The sequence below is a fragment of the Dicentrarchus labrax genome, unplaced genomic scaffold (genome assembly GCF_905237075.1).
Source record: "Dicentrarchus labrax unplaced genomic scaffold, dlabrax2021, whole genome shotgun sequence".
NCBI lineage: Eukaryota > Metazoa > Chordata > Actinopteri > Moronidae > Dicentrarchus > Dicentrarchus labrax.
The window spans coordinates 13662012-13682454 of NW_026136724.1; the positions used below are offsets into that span (position 1 = coordinate 13662012).

A 20443-nucleotide genomic window follows, 5' to 3' on the forward strand; every position below is an offset into this window, starting at 1 on the left:
GAACAGAAAAGGGTTGAGAGGAGGGGCAGAAATGATATGAGAGGGTAAATGTGTCCCATTTAACATGTAATAAAGCAGAACAGATTACCTGCTCACTCCCTCCTCAAGGTGTCCCTATATCATTTAATAAAATCCCTTCTTTCAAGCATCCTGCTGCTCAAGTCAGCACATTTCCATGGAGGGGACATATTCGAATAGGTTTATGGTTACAGCTACATTCTTCAAAGAACATATTGACGGCGAGCTGGGGGACGTATTGAGATCGATGTTGGGATTTTCATACAGTATGCATGTGTTATGCCAATAGTCTGAGCTAAGGATCAGCATCAGTTCATTTTTCAAACCAACATATATTGACCATGACTACCGTCTGCTGTAACAATGTAGAGCTGTGCACTAAAATGGCATTCATAGATCTCTGTTAAAGATACAACATGCTTCAATAGTTGAACAAAGTGATGCATCTGGAAACATGTACGTCCATCTGTCATAATTTGAGATACATTATAACTCTGAACAAAGGCAAAGACACACAGATACAGGCGGCCAAGGGGACACGAACTGGCTCCGTCCAGCCAGCATAATAACATAAAGAGCAGTGGATGAGCAATAATAAATATATAATGGCAGCTAAAAACACAAACATAAGGAATGTTCTGCATGTTAAAGTATCCTTTTTGACAAGCAACCCTATGCTAGAGGAAGCCATTTAGTGTGCCGTCACATGACTTTGTAATGGACAAAGTCCATGATTATGATTAAAAAGCCCTTGACCAAGAACAGGCAGATGCCATTTTATGGTCTGATTTGGTTAGATTTCACACGTTGCCAGTATTTTTGCCCTCTAATCTCTAACTTGTCCTTTCGCCCCACACACACGTGAAAAACACACAGACTACTGTAGCTCCATCGACAGTATGGATTACCCTCGCCTGCCACCAGATTGAGTTCCCAATCACCACATTGTCTATTTATCATCATTTGGGTCCACTTAGGGGTTAATAGGGTTAAGGGGTGGGTGCTGGTTTACCCTTAAAAAGCCCTCATGTTCTCTCTAGTTAAGGCAGGCGTCAGTACTGAGGGGGGTAAATAAATACAAATGATCCAGTTAAGGAGAAAAATGACACACATTTCGCTCACGCTGCTTTTTAAAAGCAGACCTGAGTGACCCCCTGCAGTGAAATCCATCAGCATGGATAAGAGATTGAATATATGAGAGAGAGAGAGAGAGAGAGAAGATAATCAAGAGTGTGGGATAAAAAACTACCAAAGAATGGAGAGAGAGAGCGGTTTGAGTGAGTGAGCAGACGATAACAAAGAGCGAGTGAGTGAGAGAGATTTAAATTAAGACAGAAAACACTGTTCCTAAGTGAGCAGTGAGGGAGACAAAGAAGGATGGATAAGGGAGAGGAAAGAGAAAGGGATTGTGTCCTTTCTGGCCCCTCTTTATACACACTATTACAAGTGGAAAGATGTTCACTGATTCAGGGATCCTCATTTGTGATAGACACCTTGAAAGCACAAGGTTCACCCAAAACGGCAAGGAGTAGCAGTGCTTTGTGATTGGTAAAAACGTTTTATACTTTTCTGAATATCCAAGAAACGCTCCATGTCAGTTTTTCTCTGTTCCATCACTCATGTCGCTGGTGTTATTCACTATATAAAAAAATCTAAAAAAAATACAGAGAAGCAATAAAAGCTGTGAGTGGGTTTCCCAGCCATTTCCAATGCAGCAAAGTCACTAAATCAGCCACTAAAAGGTGTGTATGCGCATGTCTCCGTGTGTGCTCCCACGCAGGTCTCTCAAATTGTGTGTGCTTTTTACAGCCAGCACAGCGAAGCTCTTAAGACCGAAAGAAGAGCTTTTAAAGCAGTTATTGACTTCTGTCTCCTCAGCTGACCACCATCTTGTCCCTGTGCCCTGGTTGCCTAGCTACAGAATTGTGGGTCGCCCTCACCTGACAGAGGGGGTCAAAGCGCTGCTCAGTCTGTCCTGCCTCGCCTCTGTGACTACAACTGAAATACTTTGCAATAACTTACCTGCTAAATTAATTCCTGTCATTTTTAGTAATTAGAAGTGCTGCTTGGCTCAATTGAACCTCAATAAATCATTACTTCATTAATTTCGGGACATTGGTATTATTCCGTTAAACAAACAGGAGCACTGCCAAGAAAAATGGAAAGCCTCTACCTGCCCCTGCACCTTATTTACAGTTTGTAGCAGCAGGGTGGTTTTTGCATGAACCTCCGCTGGATTTTCTCCAGGATATTTATCCTCTTCAGTAATGTGAAAGATAAAAGAAACATACACAACACAGTTGTCCTGCAATGCTTCGGTGCAGGGCTATGTGTTGGATTTCATTAGGGTTGAACAGGATTCTTCAGATTTTTTTCCTCCACAACCTTCGTGACAAGAAGCAATGGTTTGCAACAAAAGATAAGGGAAATGTGGTCTGAAATTTAAGTGACACTACTGGCAATAAAGTTGACTACAGTCTTTGTTTATTGTAAACCAAAGCATCACAACTCATTTGACGACATATTTCCATAAAAATGCTGTAGTGATAACTTAACAAGCAGCAACTTATTTAGTAATTAGTTTGCTGGTATTATTGCGCAATGTATTAATATAGATAAATAAATAAAGCAGATGAGGAGTTTTTTAAGTTGTTTACTGCAAATTGTTTATGTTTATAAGGGGCTGAAAGAGGGATGAGTGGGCTCCAATTCTCCCACATGGTGTGGAGAAGACAGACTGTCAGGTGTGGTCTCTTGACCGAGGCAGTACAGCACACCAGTGTTATGAAGAAAAACAACAAGCCATTTACATTCAACAAGTTTTGCTCCACGCCTCCTCATTCCACCTTTGCGTGTGTGTGCGTGAGTGTGCGCACAGAGAGACAAGGCGAAGACTGCGGCTGCTGTTATTGTCAACTGGATTAAATTAAAAAAAGATTTATTCAAAAGAGCTAAAAAAATAAACAACAGACAAAGGGAGTGAGTGTGTAGCCTGAGGGAGGAAAGGACTGACAGTGAAGTGACAGACTAAAATGAGATTTTATTCTCTATGGCCGACTGTATGGGGGAGAAACGGAAAATGCACGGCTTAGACACACAAATGCACTCTCAGACGCGAACACAAAAGTGTGAAAAAACATCTTGCCTTTCCTGATCTTATCACAAATCTCACCATCAAGGCTCAAAGCTTAGAGGAACCCAAGTTTTTGAGACCTGAGAAGGGGGATGGAGACATAAGAGATGATGGTCTCAATCCTTCAGTATTACACAGCCTTGTCAGACCGACCCATTCGACATTATAAGATGTCCCTGTCCCATCTCAATTCTGCAGGGACCCTGGGCAAACAGTGACAGTGACCAGCTTCAACAAAGAAGCCCAAAGCCCCACCAAAGGTTAGCACTGACAGGAGGGCTTAGGACCACGCCACCGTTCTTTCATTCCCCATTCCATCTTTTCGCATAATCTCACATCTATCATTTCTCTCCATGCCTGTCAGCTTGCATTTCAAACTAAAGCCCCGTTGGGTCACTGCAGCCGGTCAAGGCACGCACACATATTCTAAAACAGATATCCACGTACACATGCGTATATCACACTCAAATTCATTCATCGTCACAGACAAAAGCACGCACACATGTGCAGTCTTACATACATGTCGTGCAGTAAAGGTCACACATTCAGTGCTGGACAGTGTGATAATGCATCAGACTTGGATAAACAACTAGTGGTGAAGGTGGCAGGATATAAATCAGGCACAGGCAGAGATAGCCTCCTTTCCACAGGCGACTCTTATCTACAGTCAGTGTCACAGGGAAAGTGAGTAAAAGCTTTGGTGCTACATGTATGCGTGTGTATCTAACATACTGTCTTATTACATTATCTGTTACATGCTGTGTATATTTACGTATATGTGGAAGAAATGTGCATCAAATGTCTTTCTCTATATCTTTGAGAACAGTTTATGATTCATTGCAACAATTCAAGACTTTTATTTATTTATTTATTTTTTTTTACAGTTTAGCAGTATTTGTTCATACTCACTCCAGACAATATTGTTCATGTATCCCTAAATTTGTGGGGGGGAAAGTAGACATTTTTCAAAAATGGAAAAAGATGAAAGGGAAATCGAGTTTTTCTTTTTTACTGTATTGGTATGGTTCTGGCTTTATGTAGAAAATCATTGCTAAAATTAAGATGTGTGTATGTCTCTTCATATGTATGTGTGTATTTTTGTGTGTTGTGGATGTAATGAGGTCACAGTGATGCAGTAGCGTTCCGGTTCGGAGAGCTCCATCATTCTCTGGCGGGAATACTGCAGGAGAACGGCAGGAACAGCTGTACTGCACAACTACACACACACACACACACACACACACACACACACACACACACACACACACACACACACACACACACACACACACACACACACACACACACACTCTTCCCTCCTCCCTGGAGTACCTACCTCTCATACTTTAATTTATTTCTTTCTATAACGCTAAGAAAAATGACCAAGTTGTACCACTGCAATGAACGTATGCACACAGGCTACTGGCTGAAGCCTATTTGTACCACCTATTTCTAAATTACATGGTTAACTTGCGTATATCTCATACCAATTAAACTAAATTCACCCAAAAGGGCAAGAGTATCACTGGTGGAAGAGAGACACATTCAAGAGGAAGACACAGGAGTGACTTTTTTATCTCAGTGTAGTTCAGCTGAATCGTTTTTTGCTACCAAAAATATCCCGTCCCGATCTAAGCTCTTTTACTCACATTTCAAATCAGAAACATGATTTCCCATGTTGACTATTACTGAGCATCAACCCAAAGAACCTGAATAAGAACAGGTGCTGTATAAAGCCATGACACATACTATTCCTCCCAAATCCCATCCGCTCAGGAGACCTGATTTTTCCATCTTGTCCTCAACTGAATCTCACAAAGTAATGGCACATGGTACTGTAAACTCAAACCAACCAACAGTCCTAATTAAAACTTCCAAAAGCACATATATGGATGTTATAACCCATGACAGGCAGTCTGCTCTGGTCCCACACATCTTCCTTCTTCACTATAATGAACCGTAGCCTAATATCAGCCATAACACTAATCAATCCCTGGAGTACTATCACTCTCTTTACAGTAGCACTGACATGAGCTAGAGTGGGGAAATGAAGATATTCTAATAAGAAAGATGTCATCTCCCACACTTTATAACAAACCCTTACATTAACATATCAAATGTTAATTCTATCAAGTATGGATAAGACCCTGGCTTTTCTTTTTTCCTTTATCTCTGGGGGACATTTTCAACTTTGAGGAAATCAAAAGCCTGGGTGAGACAAAAAATATTTCCTTTTATTATTCAACAGAGGCCACAGATAGCATCTTATCTCTGTGGGGTCTCTGTCATAAGAGAGAGAGGGAGAGAGCGAGAGAGAGAGGGAGAGAGCGAGAGAGAGCTTTAAAGGAAAGGTACACACGTTATGTTCACAAAAGATGTTCAAACATATGAGTGCATACAAACATACACCATCACGCATGAACTCACACAAACAAACAAGGAAGGGCCAAACACGCCCTGTTAAATCCAATTAACCCTCTGCTCTGATTTCCTCAATGCATCCCTGCCCCTGTCTTGTAACACCAGACCTTCCCGCCATTTCATTAGCACACACACACACACACACACAGATTCTCTCATCCTCTACCTTTCCACAATTGCAACCCAGTCATAACCCTTCTAATGCACCTCCTATAATCCAATCAGCCAATCATTGCTCTTCATTCAAAAGCCTATGTCACATGACTACCCGCACGTTAGCCCTACGTTTGCAGTTAGCGCTGTCATTTGGCACTAATGTTATTCCAGAGGATTTTTTTTCTTTAATGTGATTTGGGAAGTCTCAACTCCGGCTTCCATGAGTCTAGCGCTAAACCCCCAGTGGGCTAGGCTAATCAGTTTCCAGCATTTCTGAGGGAGACAATGATCCCAGTGTTAGCGCTGGCTAATGACAAGCTAACACAATTAGCCTAGCCTCCCTGGAGGAGAGCTCAGAGCCAGGGCCCATTCTTGCCCCACCTCCTGCAGGCTCCTCATCCACTTTCCTTACATTACTATGGAGCCTAATGGCCTCTTATTAAGAAGACAGATGGAACACGGATGGGGGGGCATTCTGCATCTTCTTGAATTACATATATGTGTTGGGTATGTGCTTCATCCGTAACTGCTTGGATGCTTAATATTACCTTCCCTGTTAATAGCTTCAATGAAGTAATTGTTCTTTTCACTGCAAGGTGTGGCTGTAACATGTGTTTAGAGCATAGCACTATCAGAGTGAGGACCACATATGCACTTCTGGTACTGTAATGCACTTTAGATAAAAGTAGATGCTAAAAATATTTAATATTTCTTGGAGTACAAGACTAGTGGTAAGTAGTTCGCAATCTACAAGAGGGCAAAACTTTTTGAAAGCCAATGTAGTCTTCTTTTCTGCAGCACAGAGGTTATCTTGAAACACTAACCATGTTATAAAACTGTTCCAAATTATTTCATAATCCCGTTTGTCCAAGGTCTGGTTGAAGATGAGATTTTACAGACTAAATTAAGCTCTTTCAACAGTGAAAAATGTAACAGGGCACAAGAAAAGCCCTGTCAGCTATCATTAACATTCGATCAGGCTTATCAGTGAACCACATCGTCAACATCAGCTAATGGGATGGGCTAATGCAGTTCTGATTGAAAGATGTAGGTTAGAATGTGGCTAGCATAATTCAATAGCATGTTCACTGGTCCACATGGATTTCAAATGTTCAATGAATGCATAATTTTAGAAAATACACATGAAGGTCATCAAATAAATACTTGCTATAAAAAACCATTTCTACCAGAAAAGTGTTTTTATGAAAAAGTAATTTAAAAGAAACAAGAAAGCAACATTGAAAGTTTTATTTTCTGAGCTATTACTAAAGAATAGGTACAACTCCTGGTATGTGATTAAAAGTTTTCGATCTACTTTGGATCGACTTCGTCTTAACTTACTTGAACTTGGCATTCACTTGGTCGGCAGCTTTATGGTAGTTCTCTGTGGTGACCTTGTAGAACTGGGCGCTCTGCAGAGGGACATAGAGAAAAGCCAGTGAGTGAGACAAATGCATGAAAATGTGTTTCTTATATAAAAAAAGACCATCCAATATATTCACATCTTTTTGGTTGAAGCTATTTAGGCAAAAGGCCACATTTCAGCAAACAGTTAAGATCTGGTATAGTCCAGTACAGTGCAGCTGAGCCTATACAGCCATGCTTCATCGACCACCACTCTAACTCCATTAAAACTTAATGGAGAGGGATATTAAGGGCACAGGTCTATTGCCATTTGGGCTTATTGTCCACAACACGGAAGCTAACTTTGTGATCTGTAATGTATATGGTTTGTAAGTGGGGATTATGTTTGTAGGTATGAAGTCTGCAGCGATGAAAAATATCAGCATTTTTTCTATTTTGTCTTGTTTCTGTGTGGTTGTGCACCATGTACGTTTGCCTCTCTGTGTGAGTGTGGGAATTACAGATATTTGTGTGTTTATGTGGCTGTGTTTATCCTCTCACAAACAACTGCTGTAATAACAGGCAGCAATCCTATAGGGTCAGAGGGTCGCTAGTCAACATTGCACAGACCACTGGTCATAATCCCCTGGTGACCCATAGCAAATGAACCCATAGCAGAACCCCTCAACCTGAATTACCTACTCAAACACGGCCATATAACCTAGCTCCTACACCATTTATACTACTTGAGGAAGATCTGTTTTGTCAGCCCTTAGCGGCTTTTCTGCACATTTATGATCAAATGGTGAGAGGTTGTAAAGTGTGATGGATGGCTTGACTAAGGTTTGATCTAGAGGCAAAATTAGGCAATGTCTACCAATGCCAATGTCTTCCTGTGAACTTTAATGACAGTCATACTTAAACACATATTTTCATTAAAAAAGCATAGTTCACACAAGCATGAACTTTTCTTCCGAATTAGACAGGTCAGAGATTTTGTGCCAATCAGTACTGCATGATGAAGTGCTCAGCTAAAGATTCAGAATGTAATTATCCAAAATCATAAGCAGACCTTCACAAGAACCACAAAAAAATCTACAAAAAAAAAAAAGCTTTAATTTAGTGCAAAGCAAGTTGGTCTTGTCAGGTGGTTCTGGAGAAGTTTTTAAATTTTTAAAAAACATACTTTTATACAATCTGTGCATTGTTAAAAGAACAACAATTACATGTCTTAGCAAAGGCCTGACAATAACCTTAGACTTCAAAAGAATTCACTGGAAACCAAATGTTTCAATCGTCATGCATGAATTACACTGGATACATTAGAAAAGTGACAAATGTAAGCCTCTTGGTCCCATCTGCCCTAACATAACCTCCTTGCGGGAAAGACATTCATCATAGTTCAGAAAAGATCAATGGGAATGAACTGCGCTGCTGAAAAGATCAATAGTCATGTGTTGTAGAGCTAAAAGAAGATGAGACATGACAACACTGACAAAAGGTCTGATACAGATTTGAGTCCTCTTCATTTGAATGGACTCTGGACTCTGACAGTTTGCAATAGATTCAGAGTCCTCCACTTTTTCACAGACGTCATTTTAAAAAAGTTTTTTTTTTACATCAATATGCAGACTGCTCACCATGAAAACACGATTATGTACACGATATATACACTAGAGCAGGGATTTCCAACGTAGGCCACGAGTAGCCTATGGGGGGCCCACTGAGCATGTTCTCAACCTTCATGCATAACACTTCCAAGGGAGTGTACTTGGGTTCCATTGTGTCAAAGCATTCAAAAAACATTACTGATTAAGATTTCTCATAAGATCCTTCAGTGTTAATACAACAACCAGAGAAAAAAAAATAAGTTCCATTCCCGCTATGTTATTCTATTGAAAGCATCAATTTAACATGGCGTTCGTATACAGAGTATCCCTCCTGACAATTTTCTCCTTTTAGGTTGTCCTCCATCTGAAAAAGGTTGGAGACCAAGTATATAGCATATGCAGTATATAGCATTTATATACTTTACATATATATATATATATATATATATATATATATATATATGTGTGTACTGAACTGAAACAAATCACCCATTTACATATATTTTACATTTAATTCATATTTTATTTACACTCTTTGCTCTGACAATTCAGGTTTTTCAGATACATTTTGTTTCCTTTTGATTATTCATGAGATGTCTTAAGTTGACACATGATTTATGTCTATGTGGAGTCCCATATCCCATGAGTAATTAAGTCATGATCTCCAAGAAACCCTACTTACCTGTCCACAATATATAAGAGGGTATGAGACTGTTATTTTCAATAATTTCAAATGTTAGTAAAAAATTGTAAGAGACTGAAAAACACAAGAGAAAATATAAAAGGTCCTGCATGGAATGTATAAAAGAACAAAATGTGGAAAATAATTAATGGGTCTGAATACTCTCTAACAATTGACTGCAGTTGTCCCTCAGGCAGACATCAGTTTGTATGTAAAACACTATAAACAAGTATGCCCAAAGTTTAAGAGTTAACTTGTAAGCTCATTCTATATCTGTGCCCTCTTGGCCTTGAATCAAGTGGTTTTCAGTGTAGACAAAGAAACTGTCAAGAGCTAAGGAAAAGGATTTAAAAGAGAAGCTTATTCACAGATAAAAAGACTAAAAAGAGATTTTTGGGGCTGCTAAAGAGGCGAAAATAAGACTTCTCCTGGGTGCCGAGATTGAGGCATTGGAAGAGAAAAAGAAAGTCAGAAAGAACTGGATTTGGGTCTCTGTCTAGAATACTAAGTATAAGGTAATAATACCTGGCTAAATGGCAGAGCTGGCACTAATCAGTGCAATAATCCACCAGGGAGGACAAAAGGCCATGTGTGACAATGATTGCAGACCACTTACAATACACACACGCACACACACACACTCACTCACACACACTCACACACTCTCACACACACACACACACACACACAAACAATGCACCTGCATTCACGCCAACAACTACACACAAAAGGTACTAACACACTAGTACATTTGTGGACATGCTGCAAAACGTGTCTACACATACCCTGGTGGCTGGATATAAACAGTCACTCAATCGCTCGCCACCAGGCAGAGAAGAGTGTAATTTGTGTGATTACTGAGTGGTCTCAAATTGTGATTTCCAGCTGTTGGTCCAACTGATTTAAAGAGTAGCCCTGACCTTTTGTTAGCCCAGAGATGAGAGCCTATGCTTGGTTTGGTTGAAAACATTCCTCCCTGGACTGAAAAAAAAAAATTTTTTTCCAGCTTCGAAAAAACAACCTTGTTTTGATTGCTGTCAACCAAATCATCCAGTGTCAATGGATGAACAGAAGTGTGTAGCTACAAGAACCTCGTATTGTGTATGCCTCATGTGCAAGTATCTACCTCTAAACCAGTGTTTATTTTCCATTCACTCTATTTGCTTTCCACTAGGTTTTTAGCTCATCTGGAGCCATCAATATGCTGGTGGGGGGTGTCATAGACAAATTAAGTCATTACTGCTAATGCACTGCAGCGATATGGAGAAGATAGAAGCTGCACCCCAACGCAGGTTCCAGCTCAATTTAGAGAAAAAAGCCTCCAATTTTTAATGAATAAAACAAATAACTCCCTGTCCTGATGGCTTCTTTCTCTTATCTGCTGCTGAGCAGGAGGGCCGAAATGGGGAGAAACCCCACCATGGCCAACATTACGGTTCTGCAGAGCTAGAGAAAATGAGACTTCTGCTGTGTGACTCACTGCAACTCGCTCATAAGGGGAGCAAAGAGGCTGACAAACTGTTATTGAGATTGAGCCTATCTTGCACACACAGAACTGACTAAGCATTGACAAAAATTTGCCTTAAGGGGCAAGACAACATCCTGGGGGGGAGGTGCGCAGATATGAAAACCAGAACTGTCCATTTTTGCCATCAACATGTTAAAACTCCTTAAAGGACCTACTTTGAGGCTAAAGTAATTAAATCTGCCTACCAGCACCTATCACCATGTGTTCAGACAGAACGCAAGGCCAATTTTAGAGGTGGAGCTAGCATACAAAGTAAACAGAAAAATGTGATCAGGCACGAATTTGCCCAGAGCAGTACGACTTGACACATAGACTCAGTTGAAACTGTTTCCATTTGAGCAAAACATCTGCACGTATCCCGGGGCTTTATAATTCTACTTTGTGAACATAGAAAGACTGGAGGAAAATAGTTTCTGATGAGTTCTGAGATCAGTCAGAGGCACAAACTCACACAGACACACTCTAACACACGTTGATGTGTCAAATGCTAGTTAGTTTACAGCTAAAGTCTGTGCGGTCGGTAAACTGGCTGTTTGGGGAGAATAAACACAAATGTCCAGCAGTCAAATTTGAAGCAAAAAACAAAATGTAAAAATGGCATACTGTAGTTTTATGGGAGCTATGTGCCGGACCAGGCTCAGTCACTTCCTGGAATCCCTGCCGGCTGCCTGGCATTCTCACAGACCTAGCTAGTTTCCCGCTTTGTGCTAAGCTAGGCTAACCCGCTGCTGGCTTCTTCAGCTTCATATTTATGATATAGACACGAGAGTGGTATCAATCTTCTCCTCTAGCTCTCGGCAAGAAAGCATAACAGCATATTTCGCAACTATTCCTTACATTTATATGAGCAATTTAAAGTTTTTAGTTCTTTAAATCAATTTTCTAGCAAACCACTAGATGTTCTCTCTCTCTCTCTCTCTCTCTCTCTCTCTCTCTCTCTTCTATCTATATATATATATATATATATATATATATCTCAACAAATTAGGCAATGCAAGACAGCTAGCTTAATAACTAAGTAAAATGTGTTACACCCTTATTTTCATTTTTACACCTTTCAATATAATGCAGTCCAATAAAATACCACCAGTTAGTTAGTCTCTGTGACTTAGTTTCAAGAAAAACTGAGCCTCATAAGCTGACATTTAAAAAGTTGTATCTCAGCATTATTCTTTTAGCCTGTGGAGTGTTACTGCTGTAGGATTTTTATAAAACATAAACTAATGTGCCACTCTGTTGTTGTGAAATCACTATTCCTTGAAAAGACTTCCAGTTAAATCCCTGTGAATCCCATCATGCAGCTATAACAGCAAACAGTCTCAGACACAATAATTCAACACTGCAGCACACTGTCATGTCTCTTTGGATTACTGTCTCCAGTTATACAACTAGCAGAGCTAGATAAGACAACATTGATTGCTTCATGGTTAAAAAAACCCACTTTCTTCTACAAAACAGAAACAAGATAAGCCAAAAACAACTGTTTTAATTTAAATTTTTAACACCACAAGCATAATGCAGTTGAAATTTTAGCCCCATTCTACAGACAGCGAGACAGAGGGCAAAAGGCTGAGAGGGAGAGGGATAGAGAAATGATAGACTGAGGGAGAGATGAAGATAGCAAGTCAGAAACGTCGACAGAGATAGAGAGATAGAAGCTATTACTGTTTTTTTAATGCTCTTTCCCCTGTATTTCTTCCTTTCACAGCGCTGTGGAACTTTGCTATGAGATGGCAATTGCTGCAGTGATTGTCCTCCATGGGAGAGCAGAAAAATCCAATTTCATCGATATACAAGGCGAAAAGAAAGATAGAAAAAAGAGAAGAAAAATGTCTTCTAAAAAAAAAAAAAGAAAGAAAAGAAATTGAGGTATGAAGAAAAAACAAAACACCACTCCAAAAAGAAAAGAAAAAAAAAGCTGAAAAGGAGAAATATAGAGACAGATGTGCTGGGGAGGGAGGGCTAGAAAGAGACATTGTAGAAAGAAAAAAGAGAAAAAAAAAAACATGGGCAAGTTGATTGTTAAATATGAGATTGTTTTACAGCAGGGCAGGTATTGAGTGAAAATGTAATAAATATATAGATATTGTTTTCAGGGGCTATTTGGTAGCTGTGGCCCCAATGAGCGGCAACAGCCGAAACAGCAGGCTGAGCTGCCTGGGAGCCTGGTGATGGCCTGTCACTGGAAGCCCCTCTGATGAATGGCCATGTTGGATTGGAACAGACGTGTAATATATATCAGACTTATATTCTCTCTCTCTCTCTCTCTCTCTCTCTCTCTCTCTCTCTTTTGGTGCCTCTTTCTGTTGGTGTGTGAAGATGCTGGGGGAATCCTGAGGTAAAGGGAGGAATGGAGGGCAGATGGAGGGAGGGTGAGGAACGTGATGGGAGATAATATTAAGCTAGCAGTATACTCCCAGTGAAATCAAATTTACTGCATTCTCACTGACAAAATAAAGGGTTAGCGAGCGGGAAGAGGCACAGCATTGGGCGCTGATACAGAGTTTCTTTTGACACGCTATCACTCTCATGAATATTTAAATCAGCCATGTGATGTCTCAAAACAAATCCTGTGCACTAAACCCTGCAACACCAAATCATCTTACTCTACTCACAAATTTTGTTGTGTGGTGCAGTAACGTGCATTACAAGGCTGCAGCCAATGGTTTTCATTATAGATTAATCTGTTGATTATATTCCAATAATTGAGGAGATAAGATGCACGCTCAAACTCAAGGATATATAATTTCTATAGATTTAAAACAACAAATTCTCACATTTACTGTCTATTATCTATTTGTATTATTCACCTAGAGTGGACACCATGAACCAAGCAGGAGTTATAGTGAGTACACGGGAACAGAGCATGCCAAAAATGATTTTGTTTGGTATACTGCAGGGCGTACTCTGGGTGAAGAGGACTGGGAGTGAAGAGATGATGGACTGGGTGCCAAATGGGGCACTGTGGCCAGAACAAGAAAAATCAGCGTTATTTAACACAGTCCAAACAAACTGCACCCCCTATGGAGTCCCAAGCCGCTTGCTGCACAGTAAGACAACATGCAATATGCCCACATTGATCCTCAGTTATACACGGGATCACACACCATCACACAAAACGCACACATGCTTGCCACTTCGGTTGTGTTTCGTCTCTGCAGGCCATTGAGCCTGAGAACATTTTCAAATCGAAAATGGTGGTGTTTGTGTGCAAATTTTGAAGACAAAGTGCTTGTGAAATATGATGAATTTATCATTTAATTCATCATTAAATAAAGCAGTGAGCCCACTGTTCATTTTCACAGACCCTTTCTTCGTCTCACATTCCCCATTTCTCACACTCGCCTTCCATTTTATTTTACCTTTCCGTGATGTAGTGCTCTTTCAACCTTTTCTTTACAGTGTCTCTTGTTCTTTGTCATTCAGTGACATTTTATCTTTTTACCACTCTTCTATTTCTTCCACTTTTGTCTTTTTCTTGTTCTTATCCTCACTCACTCACTCACAAATGTCACTTTATCATAATATCTTGTGATACTTTCTCAGGTAGAATCTCAAACTGTCCTTTTTCTATCTTGTCTTATCTCATGTTGAATCTCTGGTTTCTCTCTTTTTCCTTTAGTTTCCATCTTCAATACAATATTCCTTTCAGTCCATCCCTGTCTCTCTGTCTTTCAATCTTCTGTCGCTTTCTGTGGTGTGAAGGTGATTTGTTGACACTTTGATCTAGGGAATATTGACCAGAGGCCAACATGGCTGATGGATGGCTAGCGCCTGAAGTCGATAATGCCTGCGTTAGTTGGGACTCATCACATCTACCATCAGAGCTCACATTTGCTCCTATACAAGGCAACGCAGTAGAGCTACACTGTCCAAAGATGTAATAATGCAACACGATTGAAAGACAGAAGCTCAGCTATACGACTGGATTTGTGAGGTTTAAGTGCAAACAGAGAACATGCCTGCATCTCATATTATTTTAAAATCCTTAGGGTTTTTTTTACCAAGCCAATGAAAGTCTGTAACAAAAGTTGTTTTCTTTGCAAATGATCAATAAATTAATTCACACTGTTCCTTGACGTCAGCAAACAGGGATCCTCTGTTACCCAACCAAAACTGTACAGACCAATGCACTTCCAATTACTGACAGAAGGCCACTACCACTCAATACTCAATACTCAGAGGTTGGGTCAAAGAATGTATACACAGTGAAGGAAGGAAAATTTGCAACTAAACCACACTAAAAACAATAAACCAGCATGGTTATTGCAAATTTGAATTACTTATCAGCTAAAACAAACTTTCAGATAGCAAAAAAGAACAGAATATTTAAAGCAATCTCTGTAACGATGAGGTGTGCACACAAACGGAAAAGCATGCACAGGGTAAGACACCATGTTTTCACCAAGAAAACACCAGCCATTTAAATAAAGAAAAACTTATTTGACATTAAGGTTCTTTTGAGAACAATCTACCCACTGAGTATGTGATATTTTGCTATCCTTGTATGCATGTGAATTTATATAAACTTCTAAGAGTTCTAAGAATAAGAATAAGAATCGTTCACAATGAAATCTGGTTTCACAATGGTGCGAAATTTCCATTTTGCCTGCACTATGGGCATTTGACTTCTTGCACCCTCCAAAGGGGAGAAACCTCCTTCCCAGTATGAAGGCATCATTTTAAGCACGTTACATAGGGCATTTTATCCTTGCTAAGATACACTTATGATTTGAGAGCAGCATGAAGGCATCCTCTTTAAACACACTTTAACAGGGCATTTGACCCTGGTTTCCTGCCTTGCAGGCATGTCTCACTGGGACCAGCATGGAGCTGCCAATTGAAGTGGGTTAAGCATGGCAGCTGACCCTTGTCCCCCTCCATAGGACGCTGGTTTGACAAGGAACATCGAGGTAGTGTCATTTTCAGGGACAGGAGGACACACACTGAGATGAATGAGATGTAACCTTTTATCCTTCAGGTGGAGGGACGGAGAGTGAATTTAAGAAAAAAAGAGCCAGAGAGCAAAAGAGCGGCAGAGAGGCAATTACAGAGAGTCGGAGAACAACAGAGGGAGCGTTGAACACCACACTGGGGAAAGCATGCAGAGTTTAAGTTGAAGGATGATAACAAAAGCAGTGGGGCAGAGGGATGAAGAAAAAGAATAAATGTGACTGTACTTTGGCTGAGCCCAGTGGTGACCAAGCCCACTGTGCATGCTGGCTAAATTGTGTGTACAAATCTGTGTGCTTTTCTCTGTGTGCACTGCTGCTGTTGATGAGTGCATTATACATTAATAGAGGTATGATATGAAAACTTTTCCCCAGGCAGAAACTAGAGTTGCAGGCAGTGTGTGATGTATGTTCATGAAAATAACAACGATGCCCTTGCTTGGTGACTATATAATGCAGCATTTAGTTTTTACTTTGTCTTCTGCATAAAATGGAAAGTTACTTTTTGCTTCACCTTTGGATACTGCATCCTTCACCTTGGGATGCTCTTGTTAGTTTGATGCTTTGGTTTGGTTTGGTTTTGTTCCATTATTAAGGTCTTTTTTTAATTTCCTTTTTGTGGTTATGTTGTAGCACAAAACTGTTGTTTTCCCCTCAGTGATTTGCTTGGTCCCCATAAAAACAAAACATCTAAAGCAGTTTTGTCAAGTTAGTCTACCCCAGTGTGCAATTAACCAACTTCCATAAGAATCCCATTAAATAGACATGTGCCATATGTAAAGCTCTACATATAAAAGGCACAGTACACTTGCCGCATCCTGTCCTGAGTTGGTTTCTGCTTTTTAAAAAGCAAAAAGTGTTGGTATCTGCATTCCCACCGACAAGATCCCCACCTTGTCATAGGAGACAAATTACTGATATACCACCTGAAAAATCTAATAAAAACTAAAAGAAAATCCATTAGGTGTGTTTCTCCAACTTTGGCTGAGTAATTAGGTAATTGAAGGGTGATAAAAGCTTTACCGTTACCATTAAAATAAACCACTATCGTAAGATGATTGAAATATCATCACTTTATTTCTTGGAGCAATTGGAAGAGCCTTGTTTTGTGAGTTGGGTAGAGAATTTGGATGTCGGACATCAACATATTTTCCCAGTAAGAAAATGGTAATTACCGGAGACTCAGGTTGGGTTACCTATAACGATTAATGTAATGTCCATATACGGTCATTTTTCATGTTGGTGTCTGGTGCAAACTGTTTCTCACCCTCTCCTCCAGCCGTGCCACCTGCTCTCTGTAGAAAGCATCCTGCTTCTTTAGATCTGCTTCTCTTGCCTCCAGCTGTTTCACCTAAACACGCACAAATAACAAACACACACACACACACACACACACACACACACACACACACACGTACCCATATGCAGCATACACACATGCACACGCAGAAGAGAAGAAAAACCATTACTTATGTGATCAGTGGAGCAGTGACAATTTTAACAAACTGATTACAAAATACACACATACACATGAGAGAGGCCTATAATGAGAACTCAGACAAGTGTGTATAAATAAGAGACACATTATAATACAACACAGACACAGGGTTTCTGTTTAATGGCATATATAGACTGTGAAACACATTGTGAATGATTTCTTTAATGTAATGTTTCATGATGTGTGCCTGCCACCGCAAGAGGTTTAGGCGAGTTTTGCATGTAAGGGAACAAGTGCACATTTTGCTTAATGTGTAGAAAATACATGTGTGATGCTTTGACATGTATTGTATGTGCTTCTTTGTCCTCTTGTGTTCAATCTTCACCCAAACCACTATCAGGCCAAGAGGATAAGATCAGTTCTCAGTGCGAAGGAGCACCATGGTCTGGCGTATATATTTACCCAGCATACCAATCTCCACTGTCCTCCCCTCTACTGTGACCTTCACTAAACGTACGGCTGACTCTCTGGGTGATATACAGAACAGATAAGACCTGGATGTATCAGCTCCCAGACAGAAGAAAACAGACCTTCACACTGGGACGGAGGGCCATGACTCAAATCAAAATTGAAATTAAAATGTTATTAATAGTGATAGAAGTTTAATCCTCTCTACAGACAGAACACAGTTTTGTGGACCACATATTTTGTATTTTGGTAATTACTTCTCAGCATTTACTTGACAAAGTCTATAGGTACATTAATAGCTGTGGTATGAATGATAATGCTATATAGACTGGTGGAATTCAGACTTGCATCAAGCAAACCAAAAACATTCATAGTATTCTAAAATATACTATAAAAAGTCTGTAAAAGAAAAGGTGAAAAACCTTTAAACAAGACAGGGAACTGTGTTACTGAAAGCCACAGTGAACTTTAGCATTTTGTATTACTGCTCCCTTCTGATAATAACTCTTCAGAAACGAGCCAAAAGAGAAGCTGTTAAAAGGGATAATCAAAACTTTGAGCAGTTGAAATACCTGGTGGAAAGAAAAATGTAACATGTCGAAGCAGCTGAAAGAGGAAAGAAATTCTTGACTCTATCATGCAGAAACAGTGAGAGAGAGAACTGTAGAGTCTAGGAGAAGGTAGGTAAAGACCTCTGGACTTACCTTCTGTCCTATCTCCTGAATAAGGGGAGCATTTAAAGAAAACAAGAGATAGAGAAAAAGAAAAAGAGTGTAAAGAGGCAATGATTCATCTACGGACTTCTTGTGACGTTTGGAAAAGGTTTAGTATTCAGAGGCCAGGGGTGACTGGCTACCGCATTGTTCTGCTTGAACACTCACACTTCATCCTCTCAATCTCCTCCCTCACAGGCATACTCAAACACACACCAGTGCATAGACACACAACACATTTATGGTATATAACAATATACCATTATGCACACATGCACAGTTACATAGATTGAAGCTCAAAGTCAAACACACACACACACACCACCTTACTGCAGAGGACTATGGAAAGCAGCCATGCAAGCCTTTGCTTTAAGCACTATAGGATGTTGAAGGAGACACAGGGTGAGTTTGAAGAAAATACAACGTATGGAGAAAAAGAAATTGCATTACCCCATCCAATCCCAACTACACTGATAACCATCTGTGTTTGGCTACTCAATGCACTGCAGGCAGAGCTGGGCGCTCTATGCATTGTGATGAGGAGCAGCGACGAGTGTCACCGAGGGGCTGTCCTCACATGAAATGAGTGGGGGAAGTTTCAAAGTCAAGGGGGATACTCCGAGCTTACCCACTACACACAAGACAGAAACCTACTTACACAGGCGAACACCTGCAAACGCACAAGTTATGTCATCTCCAGATCCAGATGTAGAGAAATAAACCTCCACAGCAACACTTTATGACATTCCTGACATCACTCAGTAAAGCAACACCGGAGCCAAGTTGCCGCTTTCTCAGCTGTCCTCAGCACTAACATTAACCAGCCATATTGTTGCGGCCGCACCATTGTCTCCATTGTTTCCCCTTTAAAAGTCTGAAGTGCTATTGTGTTGCCAAAGCTGCCTGCACTTCGCGATGGAATCAAGCTGAACTTAAATCTAGATAGTGCTGGGTGATTGTACCCTGAAGTACACCCTTAAAGGTATAAGTACACTAGAAGCAGCATTATTACGACCTCTAAATGTGTTATCGATTTAAAGCATGCAATCAGAGCTCCTATGATGGATTGGCAAAGTTTTAGGGACTGGATTACCAAGGTGCCAAAAAACTGTCTCCCACCAACAGCTCAATTTAAGAGGAAGCGAAGAGGGATGATGGGATGGAGGGAAAGACAGAGGAGAGGATTGGCAGGGGGTGGTGTACTGTCACAAGTGTGTCCAAATTCAATGTTACGCTGATAGGTGGCGACTAAAGACTTTAGCTTTGCAGAGAAAGACAAAAGATGCACACAGACACCGAGACACAAACAACGGCTCAGACACTGATCTGAAACGCACACATCAGCACATACACACATCCACACACCAGCCGGAGCAGCTGTACCCACAGAGAGCGGGTGGAGAGATAAATGCGTGCTGAAGGCGAGACTAAAGGGGTCATTAAAAGAGGAGAGGTTGTGACAGAAATGTGTATCTAGGGATTTTCTTTTATTTTTGCTCACTTTTGTTTGTGTCAATGCGTATGCGTGTGCGTACATGTAGCCATGCATGTGTTCAATTTCCATGCAAGCAGGTTGGCCCTCCTCTTTGACGTCACACACACACACACACACACACACACACACACACACACACCCCCACCCACACACCCACACACCCACCCACACACACACACACACACACACACACTCTATGTCAGGATTACTTCCGACCGATTAACCCCATTCAGCAGACTTTAAAGATAATCTAATCATACTAAAGGCCAAACAATGGGACAGACTTCACCACTGCCCATACACCTTTTGTTCCCCTAATGAAGAGGCGGTCACGGGTGGAGGAGGAGAGCTAGGGTAAGGGTGGGGGGAAGGAAGAGGAAGAGAAGGGCAGAATTTGACAAGAAAATGGAAAAGAACTTGAGAGTGGAAAGAACAGAGAGATAAGAGACAAAGAGAGGAGGAGGACAATAAAAGGTGATTTATCA

At 40.5% G+C, this 20443-nt stretch overlaps 1 protein-coding gene across 7 annotated transcripts in view; it reads right to left on the reverse strand.

The window, feature by feature from the left end:
- Positions 1 to 20443, reverse strand: part of chchd3a (coiled-coil-helix-coiled-coil-helix domain containing 3a) — a 65397-nt gene that overhangs the window by 9521 nt on the left and 35433 nt on the right. For 5 of the 7 annotated variants that reach the window (XM_051391972.1, XM_051391971.1, XM_051391970.1 and 2 more), the window contains 3 exons: positions 18455 to 18469; positions 17112 to 17195; positions 7070 to 7140 (listed from right to left, as the gene is read on the reverse strand). In XM_051391972.1, coding sequence (XP_051247932.1) covers positions 7070 to 7140; positions 17112 to 17195; positions 18455 to 18469 — 170 coding nt within the window. The remainder of the gene's footprint in view (positions 1 to 7069; positions 7141 to 17111; positions 17196 to 18454; positions 18470 to 20443) is intronic. The other 2 variants (XM_051391969.1, XM_051391966.1) reach the window with 1 other exon arrangement.